At 32.9% G+C, this 22,020-nt stretch overlaps 2 protein-coding genes across 2 annotated transcripts in view; both read right to left on the reverse strand.

Moving 5' to 3' along the window:
- Positions 1–1,789: 1,789 nt before the first annotated feature.
- Positions 1,790–8,867, reverse strand: LOC113496742 (suppressor of lurcher protein 1-like). Its single transcript, XM_026876063.1, has 10 exons — positions 8,863–8,867; positions 8,707–8,766; positions 8,196–8,284; positions 7,726–7,845; positions 7,050–7,121; positions 5,630–5,816; positions 4,868–5,058; positions 3,708–3,915; positions 3,201–3,436; positions 1,790–2,067 (listed from the first exon to the last, which is right to left on the reverse strand). Exons 1-10 carry the CDS (start codon positions 8,865–8,867, stop codon positions 1,997–1,999), a joined length of 1,239 nt encoding a protein of 412 aa, XP_026731864.1. The 3' UTR covers positions 1,790–1,996.
- Positions 8,868–9,138: 271 nt separating this feature from the next.
- Positions 9,139–22,020, reverse strand: part of LOC113496743 (suppressor of lurcher protein 1-like) — a 31,075-nt gene continuing 18,193 nt past the window's right edge. Inside the window, exons 4-5 of the mRNA XM_026876064.1 lie at positions 10,472–10,701; positions 9,139–9,368 (exon numbers count right to left, since the gene is read on the reverse strand). Of these exons, the coding sequence (XP_026731865.1) occupies positions 9,208–9,368; positions 10,472–10,701 (391 nt within the window). The 3' untranslated portion in view covers positions 9,139–9,207. The remainder of the gene's footprint in view (positions 9,369–10,471; positions 10,702–22,020) is intronic.

The raw sequence follows: 22,020 nt of genomic DNA on the forward strand, positions 1-22,020 counted from the left end.
TTAATTCAAATTCATAGTTTTTGGTTTGCTGGACGTCTTTAAATAATTTTAAACAAATTATTCCGCGAATATCTAAGTTCATAATGATCTCAAAGTTAAAACTCTGTTCACCATCTTTTGTTTTACCGATAGTCGTAACAGTTGGTGTATAGCAAAAATATTTGCTTTATAATATGCTTTTAGTGTGAGCATTCGTGCATATGAGATTAATGACTCACTGGGGAGGTAGAGAGAAATAGTGACGGATAACGTGTGAAAAGATATAACTAAAATCGATTAGGCAAGTTTATTCTCAAGGTGTTTTCAATTCCCTCTTCGTTCCATCGCAGCAAAAGTTGTTTATTGTGTTGCTAAGTTATTTCTACGCCAATTAGCTACGGTAACTAATCACCTAAAACTTTTTGTGTACAATTCTTTATTGTAAATATAAAAGGTTTCCGTGAAAGTTTCTTTTTTTATTATGGCGATTTTTATTCTGGAAAATAATGTACCTACGTATTATCTTCGAGTATGTGTTATTAATTTAAGAATATAATATGTAGTTTAAGGATTTAGCAGAAGCGATCTGTGAGTCTGAACCTAAGTACTTATAGCTTAAAAAATTTGCTTAAAAATTACCTAACAATTTACTGGGATATAGTATCGTCTCACTTTGTTGTTATCTTAATCTTAATTTCTTCATCAAAATAGCCTTCTTGAAAACTGCGTTTGGTTCGCCATTCAATATTGTAGTGCATATCTGAGTACTTCAAACTCAGTTTAATGTCTAGATTTGAGTTAAATTAAGAAACTATAAAAATATAACATTAATTCCTATGAATCCAAAATAACCAAAACAGCGAACTGAAATTTAAATTGTTTTCTAGCGAAACATAACTATTTAGTATGTATTGCTTAAAGTCTAATAACAATAAAGCTAGACCAACACGAATAGTAATAACTTAACAAAACTAGTAATCGTATACGTTTGTAGTTTTATTTGTTAGCTTTGCTTTAATTGTGTATGTTTCAGATTGATTTTTAGTTTATTTTAGAGGAATTTTGGGTACTTAGAAAATGAGATGAAGTTCTCCAATTTCAATAGACCAGAGTAGAGGACAAAATTAAATTATAATTAAGTTACTTGGCAACATATCGGTAACCACACCATAATAGTAACCTTATATTTTTTTAACTTCATGCTTAAACCATTTAGTGTTTAATCTTATTTTAATAACCACGTATTTAATATTTCAATTTAATAGCTCACTTTAAATGAAAATTGATAAGTATTTTGAAACCTTTAATTGATAATATTTCAGACATAACCTACATTTAAAACATGTACGTGTAAATATGTATTAAAACGCGAAACTAGTAAATTTTACTATTTAAAACCCCTATCCTGCAGCTTTTTGCTAATGGGATTCTTAAATATTTATATAGATTTCGTTAAGGGGTCTTAAAACGTGAACTTTAACTAAGTGTTTCGATACTTACGTGACTAGGGCTTTAACACTTTGAGTGGACCCTCAGGTTAAGTTTTGTTAAATTTAATATTGGATACGTCGCAAGAGTTATTAGTAAATAGTTGATCACCTAGATTTGGAACTCCGAGAATTATTTATATTAATTCTGAAATGATTATTTTATCTTTAGATCAATGTCTTTTAAAACTAATGCGTATGTAAAAATATTCGAATTAATGACCAAGAATTGCAAAAAAATATCGTATACCTATTTTTTACTGAAGACATTTCGGCCTCAAGCCTGTGTTATATTGTATAAGTGATAATATATTTAAATTAACCTTATCCTAGACTATGATACTTTAAAGAGCAAAATAATTTAAGCCTTTGATTGTATTCGCCGATTTTTTTTATCGCCTTCAGCATTATATTACCTATGTATCTTGTAAGGACTTGTAAGACAAAAGGGTTATCAATAAAAATAAAACCAACTAGTAATAACACAGATATTTTATTTTATAATTTCTCTGCGAGTACAAAGGGTTTCACTATCTGATGTTCCATATGATTTTACACAAATATATAAGTACTAAGAATTTGGATGTGCTGCACTTCGTACCTGAAACAATTAAGGAATCCGTTAGTTTTATAGTTTGTAGACCTTTGAAGATAGAAGATACAATGGAAAATGTGAAAAAAAAACAGGGCAGGTATAAATCATAACTTATATCTTCTAACCACGGGGACGAAGTCGCGGGCAACAGCTAGTGTCTATACACGATGGAAGTTTATTTCTTTTACTAAAATAAATAACACTTTCTACAATCCATCTTCATACGCTCGGTGGACGCCCAGATAGATAATGAACAAAACAATTATTCTATTCGTGTACCATTATCACTGGGCAAGAAGTTAAAATGAATAAATTAATTAAGATGTTCTGGTATTAGATAGTCTATTCATAATTGCCGTTTAGCTCTTCTTCATAGTCTTTCTGGCTTTTATCCTTTCATAATGTCTTTTTACAAACTGTATCCTTATAAATTACACTAACATAATTTAGTCCTATTATTTCTTTATCCTTCTTTCTACTTTGTTGGTTAATCTGCTTAATTAGTTTTGTATCATTAATGAATTCCATATAATCCCTTGTACTAAGAGGATTTCATTACGAGTTTGGTTACTACAATAAATACAATTACAATCTAAGTTATATATCAATTAACTTGATCAGTGGTGCGATTCTAATCTTATACGATTTTATTTAGAAGATTACTAAAAAAGGAATAAAGCTGAAAAAACACGGTTTTATTGCTGTGTTAATTGACTGAATCTGCTTCACTGCCTACTCGAAATGGGGACCTATTTTTTATCGAAATGAGAATGTTGAAACTAAATGTAAAGTAGGTAAACACGAGTATTTAAACTTGGAATAACTTTTCAAGAAATATTACATAAGCTATAAAAAGTTACGCAACAACATCAAAAGTTGTAATAAGTATCCTCAATCAATTCTCAAAGTAATACTTGTTAGAGGAAACTTGAAATGTTTCAAGGCTAGTCACCAAAATGGCAAGTTTATTAAACATATTATTGACACAAAATCTATCGGGAACCAAATTATCTGCAAACTTAGATCCCTAACAAAAACATTAAGTCCCAGGATCCTAAGAAATACCAACTGTCTCCGAAAGTTTTGAACTCGAAACTAGGAATCCAAAGTAAATATTGTTAGAGGATATGTAAATATACCTTTATCTATAGAGTTTGGCATAGTTATGCTGTGCATCTCGGAGTCTCGCAAGAAGATATAGTTTGCTTTAAATCCAGTCGAGTCAAGTCTGTCGTTAGACTTGAATGTGATTCTAAGGAAGTTCTTCTCTGAAGTCACTTGGAGTTCCTTCAGCTGACCGCAGTGTCGATGGCTTTGTGATTGGATCATCTGGCTATAGAACTGGACGTAGTCACTGGCTGACACGGCTTCGCATCTGTAAATAAAGTAACTCTAGTTTGAATTCAGCACTCAACAAATTAGGCAAGATTGACATTTGAATTTGTATTCTAAAAGGCCAACCCAAATCATGATAAATTAGGACACTAACCTGTTGTTCTGCTGGCAAATAAAATTTGTACCTGTCTATTGAATATTTTAAGTTTCTAGAGAGTAACCCTCATCAGGGCGAAAGCACTCGGCTAGTGACGAAACTCGCTTTCTTAAAAGTCTTTCTAAATCTAATAGCATTCAAATGAATTACTTACGGGACCACACCTTCAACGTCGAAATAAGTGAAATGTAAATGTACTCTCTCGTTTTCGTTGCCGTAGAAGAAGTAATTGCACTCTGTGTCCCTCGGATAGAGACCAGGGTGGTTTGGTGACGTCACAATCCCCCTTCCCTTCTCACTGCTATTAAATACGAAGGCACATGGAAATTCTAAAAGTTGTCTCCCCGTTGCGATTCCGTAATCTGAAAGTCAAAAACATTTTACTTTTGTTTTTTGGCTGTCCATGAATTTGGAATGTAATTGAGATGTTCCGAAGTAGCGACTGTTTTAAGATATTAATTTGAGTTTTGTTTCTTCACTTGGAAAATTTTCGTTTTCAATGTTTTCCTTTATGCGAAAGTATTCTTTTGTTTTCAAGGTAGGCATATTTGGTGGACTAAATTGAGGCAGTGCTGATGTGCGACAAATAATTTCCAAAACTTTTCCTAAAAGTTCCTCTAGATGAAAGTTCGAATACTCTCTGAAAAATTAATGTGAGCAAGAATTTCTACTATTAGAATAAAAAGATAAATGCACCGTCACCGTGTTTGAAATGCGAACGTTCAGAAAAATGTGAGGAATTACGCGCGAACCGCATCAAGAATGATGAGGCAGGCATGTGGTTTGAATGTTGAGTGAGTAAATGAACGGTTTTCAGACGCGATGGAAATATAAAGACTGTGGTCGTAGTACACTGACTATGAGATTGACTTTTTCCATTGGAAAATTTTAAACTTTTTGCATTCAGTTATTTCTACAAAAGACATCTTTGTAGTAGTTCTAGTTTCATGATTTTAAGTTCGTTATTGAAATATTTTTTATCATTTAGTAACTGTTCATGTAAACACAAATATACAAAGGGAAAACATTTCATAGGCCTTCAAATTTAAAACACACTCGATTAAACTCAACATTCTCAATCATGGCTGTTACCAAGTTTCGCTAAGCCAATAAATCACATCCACCATAATCGACGAAATCCTCCAAGTCTTGCACTTATGAGTGCAAAATTTCCAAAAGCAAATCCTATGAAACCGATACACGAGAACAATAAAAAATCGCTGCACAAATTGATTGACGTCAATAAAAATAAAACGAAAGCATGACTTCACATGCCAGATTAAGATAAAAGAAATATAAACATAGAAAAAGTACCTTCAACAAAAGAATATGATATCTTGAACCCTCTGCTGTGTCTAGATGAGTATAACCCACGGAACTCAATAGATAACTTGGGTCCATTTGACATTATTGGCTTCGGTATATCGTTGCCGCAAAACGATGCCATCTTTTCAAGACGACCGTCTACATACAAAAATACGTCTAGAGAATCCATACTCTCGCAACTGAAACAAAGTAAATTTGCTTATTCGATATTCTTTCAAGTGCTGTGTTTTGTATTATTTATGCTTTTAAAGTATTGCTGGTTATTTAGTTACCCCATACTTTCCATGATGCTATCGTAATATTGTTGGCATTGCGTTTGTATCTGGTATCAAGTTAGAGGCAAATTGTAAACCTACTTACTTATGAGTATGAGTTTATAGTGCATATCTATAGTTTTATATATGCACTTTGTAGTCTTGCAAATAGAGACAAGTTTCAATTGTTTTAGCTATGTTTTTCACCACTGTACACGGAGGAATCATCTGACTAAATATTAGGGTTATGTCATTCACAGATTTGTTGTGAATTTGTTCCATTTTTTAATGGAAAAATCTACGAGGAATTTTTGCTTTGGTGCTTTGGATATAACTGACTAACTTAGCAGAATACGCAATGACATTTTCAAAAAAATTATTAAGAAGATTATTTTTTGTTATGCTCTTCTACATACACTTTTAGTCAGATATCCCAAATTGATCTAACTTAAACCCTGAAATCTTATCATAAAACTAACAGCAATTAAAAACTTACTCAATAATGTTCTCAGTTATTCTCTGCAGGCTGAAGTCTTCAAAAACGAGCCTGACTCTTTCCCTGCCTCGAGCCAGGAAGTCGTAATGACATTGTGTTTTCTGGGGGTATGGTGCGGGGTACAGCGGTGACGTCAATTTGCCGGTCTTGCTCTTATCACTGTTGAATACTTGATGACAGGATGACGCTAAAATTAATGTGTCACTTTACATAGACTGTTTAGGGTTAAGGTCGTTACAGTTGTTGGTTGTTGATGTGAAAGAAAATGAGCAGGTGGCTGAATTATGAAATATAAAATTATTCCCATAAAAATTAAAAAAATTCGGCCATTTAAACTTTTTCTTCGGATCATATCTAATATTCAGAATAATATAAGAATTCCAATGACACTCCATATAAAATAGTATTAAGCTTCCAAAGTAAGGAACAGTTCATAATTACATGAAATAATAAAGAATAGAAAACTTAAAAAAATTACACATTTTTTTGCCTACACGCACTTAGAACGAACTTAATTATTTCCTTCTTCAAGGATACCATTTGGATTACGATGGCTAAAATCACGATCTAAATAGAATAATGTTCATGATCATTATTTTAAACTTTGTTTAAGATAACTTTTACAGGAACACACATTTTAACGAAATATAAATGTTTCAACGAAATACCAGTAAGTACTTTCTCAGAACAAAAGAAAGATTTTATCTGCTTTTAAGGAATATAAATAAGAGAATCTGATATTTCCGCCTTCGTATTAATAAATTCTCAACCAATTTGGCACGATCCTATGAACCGAACGTATTCGAGATCCGAGAAAAGGATTAGGTACATATACTTACGAATATTATTGTAAATGTAAGTACAATTTCTTTTGTAAATGTACCTGTAGGAAAAAATATCTTTAAGTAATGTCTTTTAAATTACTAAGGCTCGACTATCCGTCCATCCATTTGTGACCTTGACTGTATCTCATCAACCATGTTGAATACTGTACAAGTAAAATCAATAAAAAAATCTAAAATCTAAACCGATCGGTTAAGCACCATTTGGTACAGCAATCATTTGAACGATGTCCAATCTCATGTTAAATGTATTGTTCTTTAACGCTTTTTTAAGGAACTTTTAGCATTTCATGAACTTAATTCACGATACAATTATGTTAACTATAAAAATCGCTATGCTAATGTTTGGAATTTTGGATAAAACTAGCCGTTAAGTCCATATGAGGAATAAGAAATTAAAAAAAAACTTTTTAAAACCTAAGTTTCCTTGTCTACAACTACTTAGTCCTCCTTAAGTTTAAAAATAGAATGTCCAAAGCATCTTACAAAAATGGCGTTCTCACAATATACGAGGTGATTTTGTTTATAAAAACGCAAACGCCGTGTTTTTAAATGGCAACATTATTTGAAGTACTTACTGGCGGCGCTTACAGCTGGCCCTAATCCGGATATTGCTTCCGCTGTGCTTGATTTCTTATTAATATCCCCATCTGGTGAGAAAGCGAAAATTATTGTGGTTTTAAAGTTCGTTGCGTTTTAATTTATTTTATAATACACTGAGCAGTTTATTTACCACCTAAAATGTTGTAAGTTGTGTTGTAATAATTATGTATTCAGAACGCATTGCCACAATTTTACTTTTGATTTAAGAATACCGTTACCTTTAAAATTCAGCTTTTTGCTCTACAGGACTACAAATAATTTGTTTAAAAAAAATCAGAATTAAAAATAACAATTGTTTATTTCAGTTTCTTTTACTTTTATTCTAAATTATTTTTTATTTCGACGAAAATCATTTTTTGTTCGAAACGACTACTGCTCCGAAATTTCATCAATATAATACAGGGTTTTCACAAACACTCAAGTTACATGTAGAGAATCTCCCAGACTCAGAACAAGCATTTGTGATCACATGTGTCGCAGGCTAGATCAGGAATCTAGCCTGCGACTGCGATATAACGCAAACAATCGATTTGGCGTGGTGGCTGTTACCAGTTAGCTGTTTATTCCGTCAAACTTTCGAAAAAATGTTAATGTGTCATAATTATTTGTTCCACTCGAACTATCTGCTTAACTATATCACGCTTACTAAACCTGTGTTAGGGTCGTCTTCAATTTGAAACTGGTAGCTTGCTTTGAACCCTTGCCCAGGTATGTTAGAGTTGGCTGTGAACTGCACCAACAAATCAGGACCAGTCGAGAGAATTTCATAGCCTAAAAAAAATGTATTTACAACATATTTAAAAAATAAAACGACCGAACCATATGGATTTTAAAAGCATAAAAATGCAGTAGTTATCAAATATGTAGTCAACTATTTTCAGTAAACTTTTTGGCTGTTAATATTAATTGAAATTCCAGGAAAATTATTGAAATGCTAGTTTTCAGTTAATTTCTGAGAATTCTTATTAGCATTTATGGACTTAAAAACGTAAACCAATGAAAATTTTGCATTTTTTTTATAAAATATGAAACAAAATCCGTAAATAAGACTGCAATTCCGTTTTTGACGAAAATGTGACTGCAGTGAATGTGTTTGTCCGTTGTGCATTAACAATACGTACCTACAACTTCATTACATAGCATTGCAAGTACCGGAGCTAAAGAAGTCCTTCCATCAAACACTTTTATTATGTCCGCACGATTGAGACAACTGAAAAGTACAAAAGATATAGCAAAATGTTTTACAAAATAGTGTAATGTACAAAATAAGTCTTTAAGACCGGGATAAATATAAACGGAGCATATGAAAACGGGTACGAGTACCTACGCCATTAACACTTCAAACTAACAAAACAAAGTTAGTTCTGCTATTCAGGTTTTTGTATATATATTCTCGTTATTTAGTTGATAGTTGATATCTTCTTGAAATCGGCCAAAATGAGCTCATAAAACTGGTCTGTAGCGGCCTTAATAACGAAACGCAATCTTGTTTTGTCATACAGCGATGGCACAAATACTATTTCAATTCGCCTTTGTAAAAATATTGCGACCATTTCAGTAGATTACGAATTTAAAATTATGAGAATTCACTGCTCTATTAATATATAACTAAAGAATAGAACATCTAAATACCTCTCATCGCCTTTTTGGAGGAACGACTCTTCAAAAACTAACTTGATCCGCTCGTTCTGCCTAAAACATTAAGAATGACGAGTTTCAAAGTATATTTAGGAATGAAAGTTTAAGTGGGAAATTTGAGTTTGGATAGAGTCGATTCGTTCATTTTACATCATTTACTCTGTGAGGGATTTGTAGATTCCTTTCTTTTGAATGTCAAATATAAGTCGGTTTTAAAACAACTTATGTACAAACAAAATATGTACACAAGTAATATTATGAGATAGTTTTTAAAATGGATGTGTACAAAATACTGTAAAAAGTAGAGTTTTACTTAACGCTGATATTATTAACATTATCTGAGAAAATTTGTAAAAAGAAATGATCTACATAAATATGATATTTATATTTCGTCCACATTAATGTATTTTTCATGACTGCGGCACTAACAAAACCAAGAAAACTCAAAACAACGCCAAGAAGTTAACCTCTCTACAACAGAAACTAGATCTAAACTCACCTGGCGTTAAAGTGATAAGTACACCGTACATTACTAGGGTAACTCGAAGGATATCTCGGACTGTAGAGGCGTCCGTGAGCAGGTCTGTTCGCTTGCGACACGAACATGTAATCACACCACGTCTCCGCTACTTGTACTCCATCTGTCTCGAAATTTCCTAGGAAACGAGACACAAGTTTTATAAATTGGAAAACTTTAGAAATCGATGAATGGAAGTCGATCTGTTACGTGAGTGAAATGTTTGTTTGTTTGTATATTGTGTTCGAAAGAAGTGGCTCGTATAATTTACTTAAGTATCTACTCACGTACGGAGATTTAATCTGATTCGTTTGTATATTGTATGTTAAAAACGTTTTCCACGGAATCATGAATAAACTTTTTCGATTTGTTGACGATTCTATGGGCTTCGTAACGTCTAACTTAAACTAAGATAAACGGGATTCCATTACATTCTTCCCAATATAAAAATGGCATTTTGTGCAACTGTGATTTCAAATATAAATTCCGTACTTCGCTACATTAAAAATGGCACTAGTTTACCAAGTTAAATATATATTTAAGTGCATTTCATCCTCATAAATTTTGTACCAAATACACTGAAGCTATTTTTGTGGAATTAATGAAATTAATTGACATATTTAAGGTGGATTTATCGAACACTAATTTGATCGGATAAAGATGGACAGCCAAGGACGCGAGAGATTGACTCTAATAGGAATTAATGATCGCCGGGAACAAAAAACTTTGTTGAACGAAACAATGTTTCAAAACAAAATGAGTTGCTCGTATAAAAATAATTTTGTTCTGTTTTACTTAAGCACTCAACTCATAAACTTTTAAGTGTAACTTTAATTGTTTGACTCATTATTGAGTGGATGTTTTAGAACTTGTTTTATATTTTGCTGTCTGGTTTAAGAGCAAGCCATTACTGTAATGGAATGTTAGAATTTAATTTACTTGATCGTTTGAAATGTGTTTTTTGGTAATACGTTTTATTTCTTTCAAATTATTAGAGACGTTTTATGCCTTTTCTATTTAGGTCTTCAGTATTGTTAGAATTATTAACTGTAATTACATTGTTTTAGTGGATAAGAGCTATTTCTGAAAGCCGAAACAAAATTCGCGACATTTTTGTAAAGGTACCATCGTTTTGGTATTTGCCCATAATAAAAGATCAGACAAGAGAAAAAACAGGCAAAGATGTATGAAAATAAGTATGTACCAAAATAGAAAACGATGTAGATGAGATAGAATACTTACTTCTATCAATAAACCTGTAGTTCCCAACAAAGCCAGTGGCATTTGTAGCTTTGATCCCAGTATGTAACTCCAGGACCAACAACGGTCCATGGGAGTACAACGCTGGTGGAGCATCGACTCTACTGCCGCAGAGCACTCTGGACCAGACTGAATACTCGTTCACGCCGGGCGGACCCGGGCCGTGGACCCCGCCTTCGGAGTAGACTTTAATATAGTCCCCTTGAGTGCAACTGTGGGAGAGCGGAACATGTTAGAACTGTATTTTTTGTACGTTGATAGTATTACTGTAACGTGGCTTTCTGCTGTGTTGTTAAAGGCAGAAAATTTACACTCATTATAAGTTTAAAAAAAATACGCTATCGACAAGGATGATTCCATTTTTTCAATCTATTTACATTTATTTGAGTTTCCCCGTTCATAAAAGCAATCAATCAATTCAGCCTATCGGCGTCCACTTCTGTCGGAACCCAATTACTGGGAAATATCGATATGTCAAACTTTCCGGTTCTTGACACGACGCCTGTCAAAGATGCTCGTAAGAAAACCGGGACTAATGGGGTAACTTCCTCACCAATTTACAAGTCAGACACTTCGACTGAGTGACCAATCTACGTAGTTATTAGGAACTTTCGAGAGTCTTAAATAATGCCGATTTGTTTTTTCTTCTTTGTTTTCAAAAAGAAAACGATTTTGTGATGTTTAATGTTATCAAACACAGGAGGCGTTTTATTGCTCAAGAATATTATTGTTTTATAATTATTTATGGCAGAATTTAGTTTGAGATTTTTATCTAAGTACAAAAACACTGTGTCCCACGATTGGCCAAAGGCCTTCCTAAATCTTTTCACAATTCTACTTTGGGCAACTTGGAACCTAGGCGTATGTATGTATGCGTTTAGAGCATCTTGCCACTGCTACCTTGGCAAATTAAGTTAAAATATAATTAAAAACAGGGCATTTTTATATAAATAACACACCAAGATTGGTTTCCCTTTTTTAAGTACCTGAACATAAGCAATTTTTACGCGTCCCGTAATTAACATAACATCGATTAACTATAAATATTAATAATATTTAAAAAACTCTTACTCGTGCCTCTTTATTTCTATAAACTTCACTACAAAATCTAAGTTACAAAAAAACTCTTATTAAGTAGTATTTTTTAAAGACTCTATCATAAAACTCTGAAGAATATACCAGACCACTTAAACATTGAATATTTATTTAGGACAGAATAAAGTTTCAAATGATAGCCTAAAGGCCTGAAAATAACAGACGTTTCATCTCATATAACATTTATCAGGCAACCTGTTAAAAGCGTCAAAAAATGAACCGTTAAAACCCTTTCAGAATCTAGGACCAGGTGGGCAGTTATTAGCCAAATATAATCCCTTAGTGCTCTTTTATGAGCCTTTATCTACAGATGGCCTATTTTAACTCCGGTTCACACGAGCCCGCATATTGTGTTACTATTTATCCACTAGACTTTGCAGTCAGTAAGTGCCGGCAAAATGTCATTACTCTAGAGGGGATGTGGAACTTTTAACATAAAACTTACACTAATACACTATGGCTGGACGCTTAGCCACTAAAGCGTTTAGGACTTAAATAGTCTAAACTCGAGTAAAATCCGTGTACATTGTTCTATAGGATCCGTACAGTACGTGACTGCATGTTCTTACGGCCATTTTCTCGTGCGGCTTTCACATGCCGTTTTTACTACGCTGGTTGGACGCTAAAATTTTAACAAAACAACGTCCTGTAGTTTTTCTTTGAACTTTATTGTGGTTATTTATATGACTCGTGTAGTTCAGTTACCTACGTTTTTATTTTTTTGGGGGTGCTGTGAAAAGATTTGTATTTTAGATAATTCCACTGCAGTGTTTATCTTATGGAATATGACACGTAACAGCTCTTTGAAGGTACAAGAATTTTGGGCTTGGTCATATTAGGGGTGTTCCGAAAAATGTTCCCTTTATGTAACTAGTCGTTTTACCATAGGACACAACCTGATGGCATTGGAAATAACATTTGGAATTGCGTAAAGCAGTAAAACTAACGCAAACTAGTTAGGTACAGCCAAAGGTACAATTACACACCTATTAAGGCCTTTGTAGACTTTGCTAGAACTAGCACCAACTGTATTCCCATAACAATTCAACTCCACCTCAAATGTTAAAGCTAAAATCCGTTATTAAAATGTCGTGAAGGCTAAGTTGAAGTTCGGAACATTTTGTCGAGGCAATAGTTTTAATGAATTTTGTTGTCGATACCCAGTTGGTATCGAAATTTGGAAATTCATATTTACGCCTCCGGTTTCGGTATTTGTTCTTATTCCGTAGGGGCTTATTAATTGTTATTGTTTAATGAATTACGATGGTCTGTTAGTGGTTTAAATAGAAGTAGATATTGAGTGTACTATTGCTTGCGTAACAATACCTACTTTTGTTGCCCTAATCGTTTAAGTGGAAGGTAAGTTCTCCTTTTTTTTGGGTTTGTCTCGTTGCTGTCTCGTTTTTCTATCTCAAGAATCGTATTTCTGTTGCCGTTATAAAAAAATATATCATCGAGGTTAAGCAACGTTCGGTAAGTTTGTTGGGTGACCACATTCTTTCAAAAATTTAATTCTATATAATACAATTGACGAGTTGTTTTTTTGACATCTTAAAATTATTATGCGGGGTTCATAATGCCGTAGACCACGCTACAAATTCACAAAATGACAAATAACATAAAGAAAATGGAAGAATTGATAGATTTATACCATTGCAGGTTTACAATAGTGATTAAAAATAAATATTTTCATAACATACGTTAAAAAATCATACGCTTCAATATAATTATGGTGAGCCAAATGTTAATCAAATTGCAAAATTAGACCGTTATCATTTCATGCAAATTCCACAGAGAGGAAAATTATATTCATATTTGCCGCGTTTCATGATACGCGGAATAATTACGAACGTTTAATGGGTTTCTTTTCTGGTTTAATTTGGACAAATGTTTGGATTAATTATAAATTGGTATATTAATATATTGGTGGTATTTATTGTTTTGATGTATCATATTATACGTTGTGGCCCAATCTGGTGACGGTTTGGGCCAAATGAGTTATTTTTTGCCCTTTGCGATTTAGTATTCAATTATGGTCCAAATGGTATTTTTGCTTACTCATGTGATCATTTTAGTGTGTTTAAAATTGTAGTTTTTAAACATATTTTTTTGTATTCATATTCTATTTCTATTTTAATTTTAAGGCATAAATCACTCTAAAAGCAAACATAAACAATTTCAATTCTTTTTTCTCATTTTTTTTTCATAAGCTCTTAATGATGACTACTATTTACTGCTAAGCATGCTGTTTAAAAAACGATTTTTAGAATAACTACGAATCAAACAACTTAAACTTCTCAAATAACACCATTCATAACTCAAGTGTCCACAAACACGGTTTCTAACAAAAATCAACAGAATTTATTCCCTTATCGTTCAGTAAGTGCTTGCAAAGTGGGTACTAACCTACTAACTCTTCTATGAAAATCAAGGGGTAAACTTCTACATTGTTCCATCCAACATAAAGTTGACAGTGACAAAGTTACTGAGAACAAATCATTATTCTTTATAGTTGGAATTTACGTAACACTGCTCTTGGGACGGTGTAAGTTGAGATGGTGATTGTCGGTTTTCATGTGATGTGTTGTGACATAAATGTAGTTTTATTTAACTTCTTAAGGTCTTGAGTTGAACAGTGTTTTTGACTTTCAGTTACAATTAAGAATTCAGTTAGAATCCAGCTGGTATGTTAATATTATGTGTCTCTTTATTTTTCACTTTTAGGAGCTATGTTTTCCAAACTTTCGGAATAAGGCTTTATGTTGTATATCTCTGGTTGATCATGTAAATACGCGTAAATACGTATATATACGTACTATTCATCCCTGTAAATACGCTTCAGCAAACCGTTCATAAGTAATAACAGGGTTGTAGACAGTAATAATTTAAGTACTTTAAAATTTGTACCACTGAAATCATAAATTGCCAACTTCAATACTGACTCATAACATGTACAGTTTATATTTACTCGTTCAACAATACCGCCCAGTTTTGCTGTCAGATACGACGGAGCACAAATTCAGATTTGCTAGTCCAATAGTTTTGGTATCGACGCGTAGGCGTCTGATGGATTTATAGTCGCAGATATTCATTACAGAAACGATACCGAGGTTTTGGTCGCATATAAATTTAACGCTTCTATAAATATGTTCGAGTGATAGAAACAACATGCTGTATATGGAAATCGAAATCGATTTTAGATTATTTGGATTGCTTTTTGTGAACAAAAATGCCCAGAATTGTACATTTATCATAGAACAATTGGTTCATCGTTACTTTTAAAGGGAACGTAACTGCAAAATAAGTAGAAGAAATAAAAGTTAAAATGCCGCAACAAAGACGAACCCGACACGCCGGTCTGAACTAGGAAGAAAGTAAAACTGGTCAATTGTGTCTCACCTTCGAAACTTTAGGTCCCAGACAAATAGGTTAAGATAAAAATTGATTGGGTGATTTAATTAGAGTTTGTATACAAATTTACTTACACTCAAATTTACAAATACATACACGGACAAATTGATGACCATAACGACCGTTGTTTTTTGTTATAGCGGAAATAGTATCAACAAAAATCATCTATGAAAATTTTAGGGTCTAGTTAACACCGTTCCTATCATACAGCCTGTTGACGGACCGACAGCCATGTCGAAGTATGTAAAAATACCCTAAAACCTTATTGAATAACTGGCTCGAGGTACCGAAAAAAGAAAACCAACTGTTTGGAATTCGTACATTCACATGAAATAATATTCTGGTTTCAGTACAAAATATTGCAACAATACAATTCACAATAACGCAGTGAAATATTCACAGCAATATGCTGTTATAATGTGGTAATTGACTCGAATGATTTCTACCAGTTTTTAATTACCGAACATTAAGTACGTGGTTAATATGGTAAAATGTTTTACTGGTTAAAGTTGTGTGGTTTTTCCTTATTTTGTTTTTATTTAACCCGAGTGCATAAACCTACTAGGGTATTATAATAATATGGTTCAGGACAACTAGTAAATAATTTATTTTTTATTTCAAATGTTAACGTTTTTTTATGATACAAAATGGCAGCTACCTCGCGTTAAATGAAAAATATAATCAGCAAAATTGATTCAGAAGTCGAGTCAGAAGTTCTGAGGTAACAAAGTAAAAATATACGGACAAATTGAGAACCTCCTAACATTGGATGTCGGTTGAAAAGAGAACATGCATTTTTCCTACCGCAGTATCACCACCCATTAAAGTAAGATTGTTGCAGATATGACAGATAAAGCATGACGGTACAAATGTAAAGCCGGGTCTCTCTTCCTGCTGCAACAACTGCAATTGTTTTCTCAATAATCCTTCTAAAACTGTTGCATACAATCAAAAAGAAGTGAGTAAGATAAACACTTTTTAATTAACAATACTGTTCATATAAAACATGCATATTTACATAACTTAGTACTCATTTATTCTCTTAATACAATCATACCTATAGAACAAATATCACAATGTGATTATTTTCATTGTTAATAATTTATTCGATTGGGGCCGGAATAAATACATGCAATATTTATGTAATGTTAATAACAGTAATGTATGTAGATGTCTGTTATCTATTTACACATACATGTACTCGTACCTTTATGAAATAAAACCGGTAAAGTGATAGTTGGACTTGTGACTCGTGAATCTGTTAGGTGACAAAAAGATTTGAGGATAATCACAAATTTATTCGTCACCTAACATTATTTATGACTGTAAACACCATAGTTTAGCCGAGATATTTATTTTAGTGTTCGTTGTTGTAGCGGATTGCCGCTACAACAACGAACACGTCGCGAACGGACACAAACGTGTCACGAACAGACATACGTCATGTGTGAAAATTAAAACCGTTTTAAAATGATTCATGAAATACAGCCTCGCGACGAAATCAAGATACACCTAACAGTCTAAATTTTTATTTTTTGGGTGAAGAAAAGAAATAAACATTGTTTAAACAAAAGAAGGTTATAGTTGACAATTTCTTGCGTATTTTTATCAAAGGTACTCATAATAAACAGCTAGTTAGTATTTATGGCCTGTACCTAAAATTGATGAAGTTGATTTACGAATCCCGGTTGACACTACATACATCTTTAGGCAGTCTATAGCAAAAAGTGTAATTCAATTTTATTTCTGCTGTCCCTCACATTACACTGCCAAGAGCGAACAGTGTTCGGCGTTTAAAATGGCAATTTCCTGGCATTCGGTGGGCCGCACAAGCATTGTATGTTTACGCACAAGCATGTATTCTATTCACAACGTTATGCAGTATTCCCATTATTTTGTGTCATAGCACAATGTAAGATACAATGCTTATTGTTTGCGTTCCCTTTTGATGATTTATGTTGTGAATATTCTAGCTGGGATAAGCTAGTGCCGGTTTAATTATGACTGGAGATTCAAATAATTTTATATCTTGTTTAAACAGTTACAAGTTGGTATTTGTTTTTTGAAACTAATACTTTTCTGGTCAATCAATTAGTTTAGTTCTAGTTTGGAAGGTTTAGGTTTAGATCTGCGCAAGACGCTGACCCAGATGAAATGACGTAAGATGGAGCATAGTTATACGTAGATACTAGAATAGAGACCTGGAAAACCAAATTGCAGTAGGCTTGAAATAAAATGGACAGTTGATATTAATATTGTAGCAGGAATAAATAAAGGGAGGAATATGGCAACTTTAAATTGAGAGCTGCTTAAAATACGATAACCTAAATCCAACCTACACAAATCCTAAATTTTTTACCGTATTCCAAAAGTTTGTACATATATTTCACATTTGTAGCACCTACAATCCAGGAAATCCGAGTATGTGACTGCAATATCAAATGTTTATCGCTTTCCTGTACACATACACATGGAACAGACGAGTGAAAGGAAGTGCCTAAACACTGCCATGATACTAAAACCAGTGTAGTTACACTCATATAAACGCTGTCTTCTTGTTATCACTCTTTAAGTTCTATGAAAAAAAGTTCATTTCTGAAAAAATAGTGTTGGGATTCAAAACCGATGGCCGAGGAAATGTAATTTTGGTAAGATATAAAATATCTTCAATTATAGATTCAATAGTCTGTTTTTACGTCACTTTAGATAATTAAGGAAAATGAAATGGGAAACAATTTCTAACCATATTCAAATCTAGAAAATCAGTATGTCACTAAAAGTAAAAAAAGAAATAGGAAAGAATTTTAAACAGTGTTGAGCACAACAAAATAAGGATACCGAATAATAGTAACAACAAATACTTACTAAAACTGAGGAACTTCTCTCAAATACATGCTATTAGGTTGATCTTCTACTCAAAATGAGGACACGCGCCCAAAATCATACTACCACTTCCTTTCACTTTCCTGTTGAATGTATCCACATATAATATGTGTAGAACGTTACAATAAACCTAGATATCGGGTTTTATGAAGGCAAACAACACCCGTACCGGGCCCGTCTTGTTCGATGCAGTGTATTGCAAATTTACGAGACCGTATATCATATCGATAGAAGCACGGTTAGAAGTGTTCCAAAGCCGTGTATTTATTGCTTTGGGTCCGAGACAATATGTATGAGTAATTAGGGGTCGGTCCACATCTGAATCTAACAGGGTTCCGCATTGTCGGTTGCGTAACTAACAAATTTCACTAATATTTAGGGACGAAAGTTTTTGAGCGTTTGCGCGTGTCTATGTTTGTCTCGTCTCCACTTTTAAACGGCTGGACCGATTTAGCTTAACCAATCTGGATTAACTTATTATTTTAAATTAGTCTATTTAATATCACAATGCTGGCCAAAGGCCTTCCGGTTTTTCTTCCAAACTTCTTTATCTTTTGCAATTTCTAAAAAAGTGCATTCCGTATCTGGCAAAATTATTACAGAACCTTCTCCGATGACAACCTCGACGATGATATCCATACAGGCTAGTTTTAATGGACTGCATCAGAAGCACGGTATTGCTGAAAAACAAGCGACCAAACAACCAAAAACTACTAAAGAAAGACAACTAGACGGACTGACCGCAGTATCGTTTGACGTTTGACTTTCCGCTAGATATAAACTGAACCCTAAGGGTTGAAATACTCCTTAGCTTTATGCGCTAATTATTGTATCTGTACTGATTGGGGCGTATATAAAGAGCCCTGTCTGTATTTTATTTCCCATTGATTAAGATTATGGAAGGTTTTGTGACATTAAACCCGTAAAGCACGGAAATAAATTAATAGTAATAGCAATGATTAATGATTGGGATATTTTGACCTTACAGTTTACTGTAGTAAATGTATGTGCCATGAAAACAAAACAATATTAAAAATAAATAACCTAAGATGTGAGATATAATTTTTTTTCCTTTTTAAGCAGTAGACGAAGAGCGTTGATGTATAAAATACAGATATTCTTTTAATTAGTTCAGATATAGGATGCTATCATTATAAAACTAAGGAGACTTAAAATAGTTCATGACATCCATTCAAATGTATCATATGTTTGTGTGACAGAAAAAAAACTCAAATCTAGAATCTATAATACTCGAAAAAAACATTAAACATTATCGTTAATTATGACGTTAAACTGAGGCAGTCTTTGAAAAGACAGCAAAACAGTATGTTCTTTAAGCCAATCTAAGTTTCTTGGTTACTCTGTCCTGCTCCAATAATTTGAGATTAGCACCATGTATTTTATTAACCCAATATTCAATAATTGACCTTAATATTCACTTTAATTATAAATATAAATTTACTATCATAAAACAAAAATTGAATACCTAAGTTGTGTCTATAAATCACAATTATGAAAGTTTCTTTATCATGTTGCGTATCGATTTCTTTCACGCAAAACTATATGAGAAGGTGTCAGTACTTCGGTCTAAAATGAAAATACATTATGTAGTATACTCCCACGCAATTAACAGACTTACTGCTAATACAATAGCAGACAACGCAGACTAAGAGGATATCACATTACTTTTATCAGGAGCTAGGCTTTATCTTAAGGTGTTAATAAAATCTAGAATTATGAGTTAGATGTGCGCTAAGTGAGTCGTTCTCTTTGTATACCTACTGGCTTGTATTGCCTACTTACAATTGTGAACGCTGATTAAGGATAAAATCAATAACATATTTCAAAAACGTTCATTTGCATTGAAAATATGCTGAAAAAATACAAAAAATTAAACGTATTATCAGGTAATGTTAATTTAAAATTCTCCTCTCTTAACCACGCATAAATCGTTTAGTTCATTTTATTTATTGTGCTCAAATATTAAATATTAAACATGTCTAGAGGCCAACAATTAATCACCGCTTAAGCACAAAGAAAAAAAAAATGTTCATCCAATTCATAATATAGATATATTAGCTTTTCAATTGTTTATTTAGAAATGAGTATCAAATCAACACTTGGGCTCATTTTGACACAGAAACGCCATCTGGACAAGATCGATTGCCGACCCAAATGTTAGTCTGTGCTTTGATATTTGACCGAGTCTTGTCCTTCAATAGATGCTCCAAAATAGACACGGGTTTCTGAAAAGTATCGTGTGATACAAAAGAATATCACACTCGACTCACTAGGTGCGTGGTTAAAATTCCAAAAGAAAGAGTCCTTATCGTGGTTAAAAATATTGAAATTTCTTTACATTAAAAATGTGCTGAAAATAAAATGTTTAATAGAACTTCGTGCCTAACGTCCCCACTTTAAAGATCTTTGACAGTTTTTGAGTCATGACGATTTGGATATTATAACTAGATTATATTTTCAAATCGAATATGCTGCTACCCAGTAAATTAGCTGAATTCAATAAAATATAATAAAATTTATTTCTAAGAAAAATAACTTAAACAATCTTACAATACATTGTAAAATAAATCGCACCATGGCATATGTGTTTGTGTTTTATAACAAACCTATCTCCATACATGTAAATGCATTAGACTTTAAGCCTCAAAATAGCTCATTCCCCATCCCAGCACAAAAAAATGAATGAAATAATTATATTTGTACAGCTGCCCTATGATGATACACCTAAAAAAGGCTGTAAACAAAAACCAGCACGATTCCACCAGCAATTTCTCTTCTGTATCTCAGTACTTATAAGCTGGCATTATTAATATACTTTCCTTTATTCCGACGCAATTCTAAAAGAGTTTTGAGAGAAAAATAAAAGACTGCTCGTTGTGTACCAAGGCAATTATCAGATCGCGCGGCCATTGTCAAGTCTGTTACATAAGAGTACTCTAGGAATCTAATAATAGGAAAGTTTTCCGGGGACTATTTGTGAACACTTTTGTTTACACTAACAATATTTGGTGTTTTATACTTTTTCGATTTTAAGCTTGCTATTTTTATTGACTAGGATTTTTAGGCGGATTTGTGGTTTTCGATTACCTCATACATGTGGTCTTAAGATAGTAGCTAAGAAATGGTTTTAGAATAAAGCTGGACTAGGGAGTGTGCGTTGCCAAATTATTCTCAATCTTCATTGCTTTTTAATTTTTAAAATCCACATGTCAAAGTCGCTTTAATGAGCTATTTCCCGCTCTAAACTGATTGAAGTATTGTAATTGAAAATTAAATAAATAATCCAAAAAAATTATAAGAAATTGAATGCTATCTATTATTTTTAAATATGCAAATTAAATTATATGATATACCTTGTATAAGTACAACACACACCTCAGATAAACCTACACAGAATCACTAGATGCTAGATAGACATCAATGTTATGAAGATATTCCATTTCTAGATTCTTAACGGAATATTTACTGGGTGTGTATGTCGGCAATGTGATACGCAGATCATAATCTGAAGACACATAGCTTCCGATCGCGATGTACGATAGCGAAAGTACACAGTTCGTTAGATTGACTTAAAATATTAGTAAAATTGGAATTTTTGTTTGTTTGTTTGTCGTTCCAGTTGGATTTTCGCCACTCAATTTTGAGGCGCTTCCCGATAAGCTAGCAGAATGAAAATTTCAGGGTAGCTTCAAGCCCAATTACCATGCAATTTACAACTATAAAAAAGGCCGGACTGATTTATATAAAATTTCAATGGAGTGACAGTTAAAAAGGCTGGTTTTTATGGCTGGCTGGTCAATTAATTACTATAGCATTGTTTTATTAAACAACTCTTTATATCGTACATTATAAAAAACCTTGTGAATCATGGTTGTATTATCAAACTGAAATACTGTTTCTGAAACATCCACAATTTCTTTAAACTAACAGTCGTGGAGACAATAATACAATTCTTCCTAAATTACATCACTGAATATATTTCCATAGGATCCAAATAGCAGGTGGGTAGTCGTTAAATGTAATAAAAGGAAAGGTTTTCAGTTAAGCACATTCCGGACCTTCTGTATTCATTATTATTTTAGGTGTTTCAACGAACATTTCAACTTGGAAAACTATATTAC

The sequence above is a fragment of the Trichoplusia ni genome, chromosome 8 (assembly GCF_003590095.1).
Source record: "Trichoplusia ni isolate ovarian cell line Hi5 chromosome 8, tn1, whole genome shotgun sequence".
NCBI lineage: Eukaryota > Metazoa > Arthropoda > Insecta > Lepidoptera > Noctuidae > Trichoplusia > Trichoplusia ni.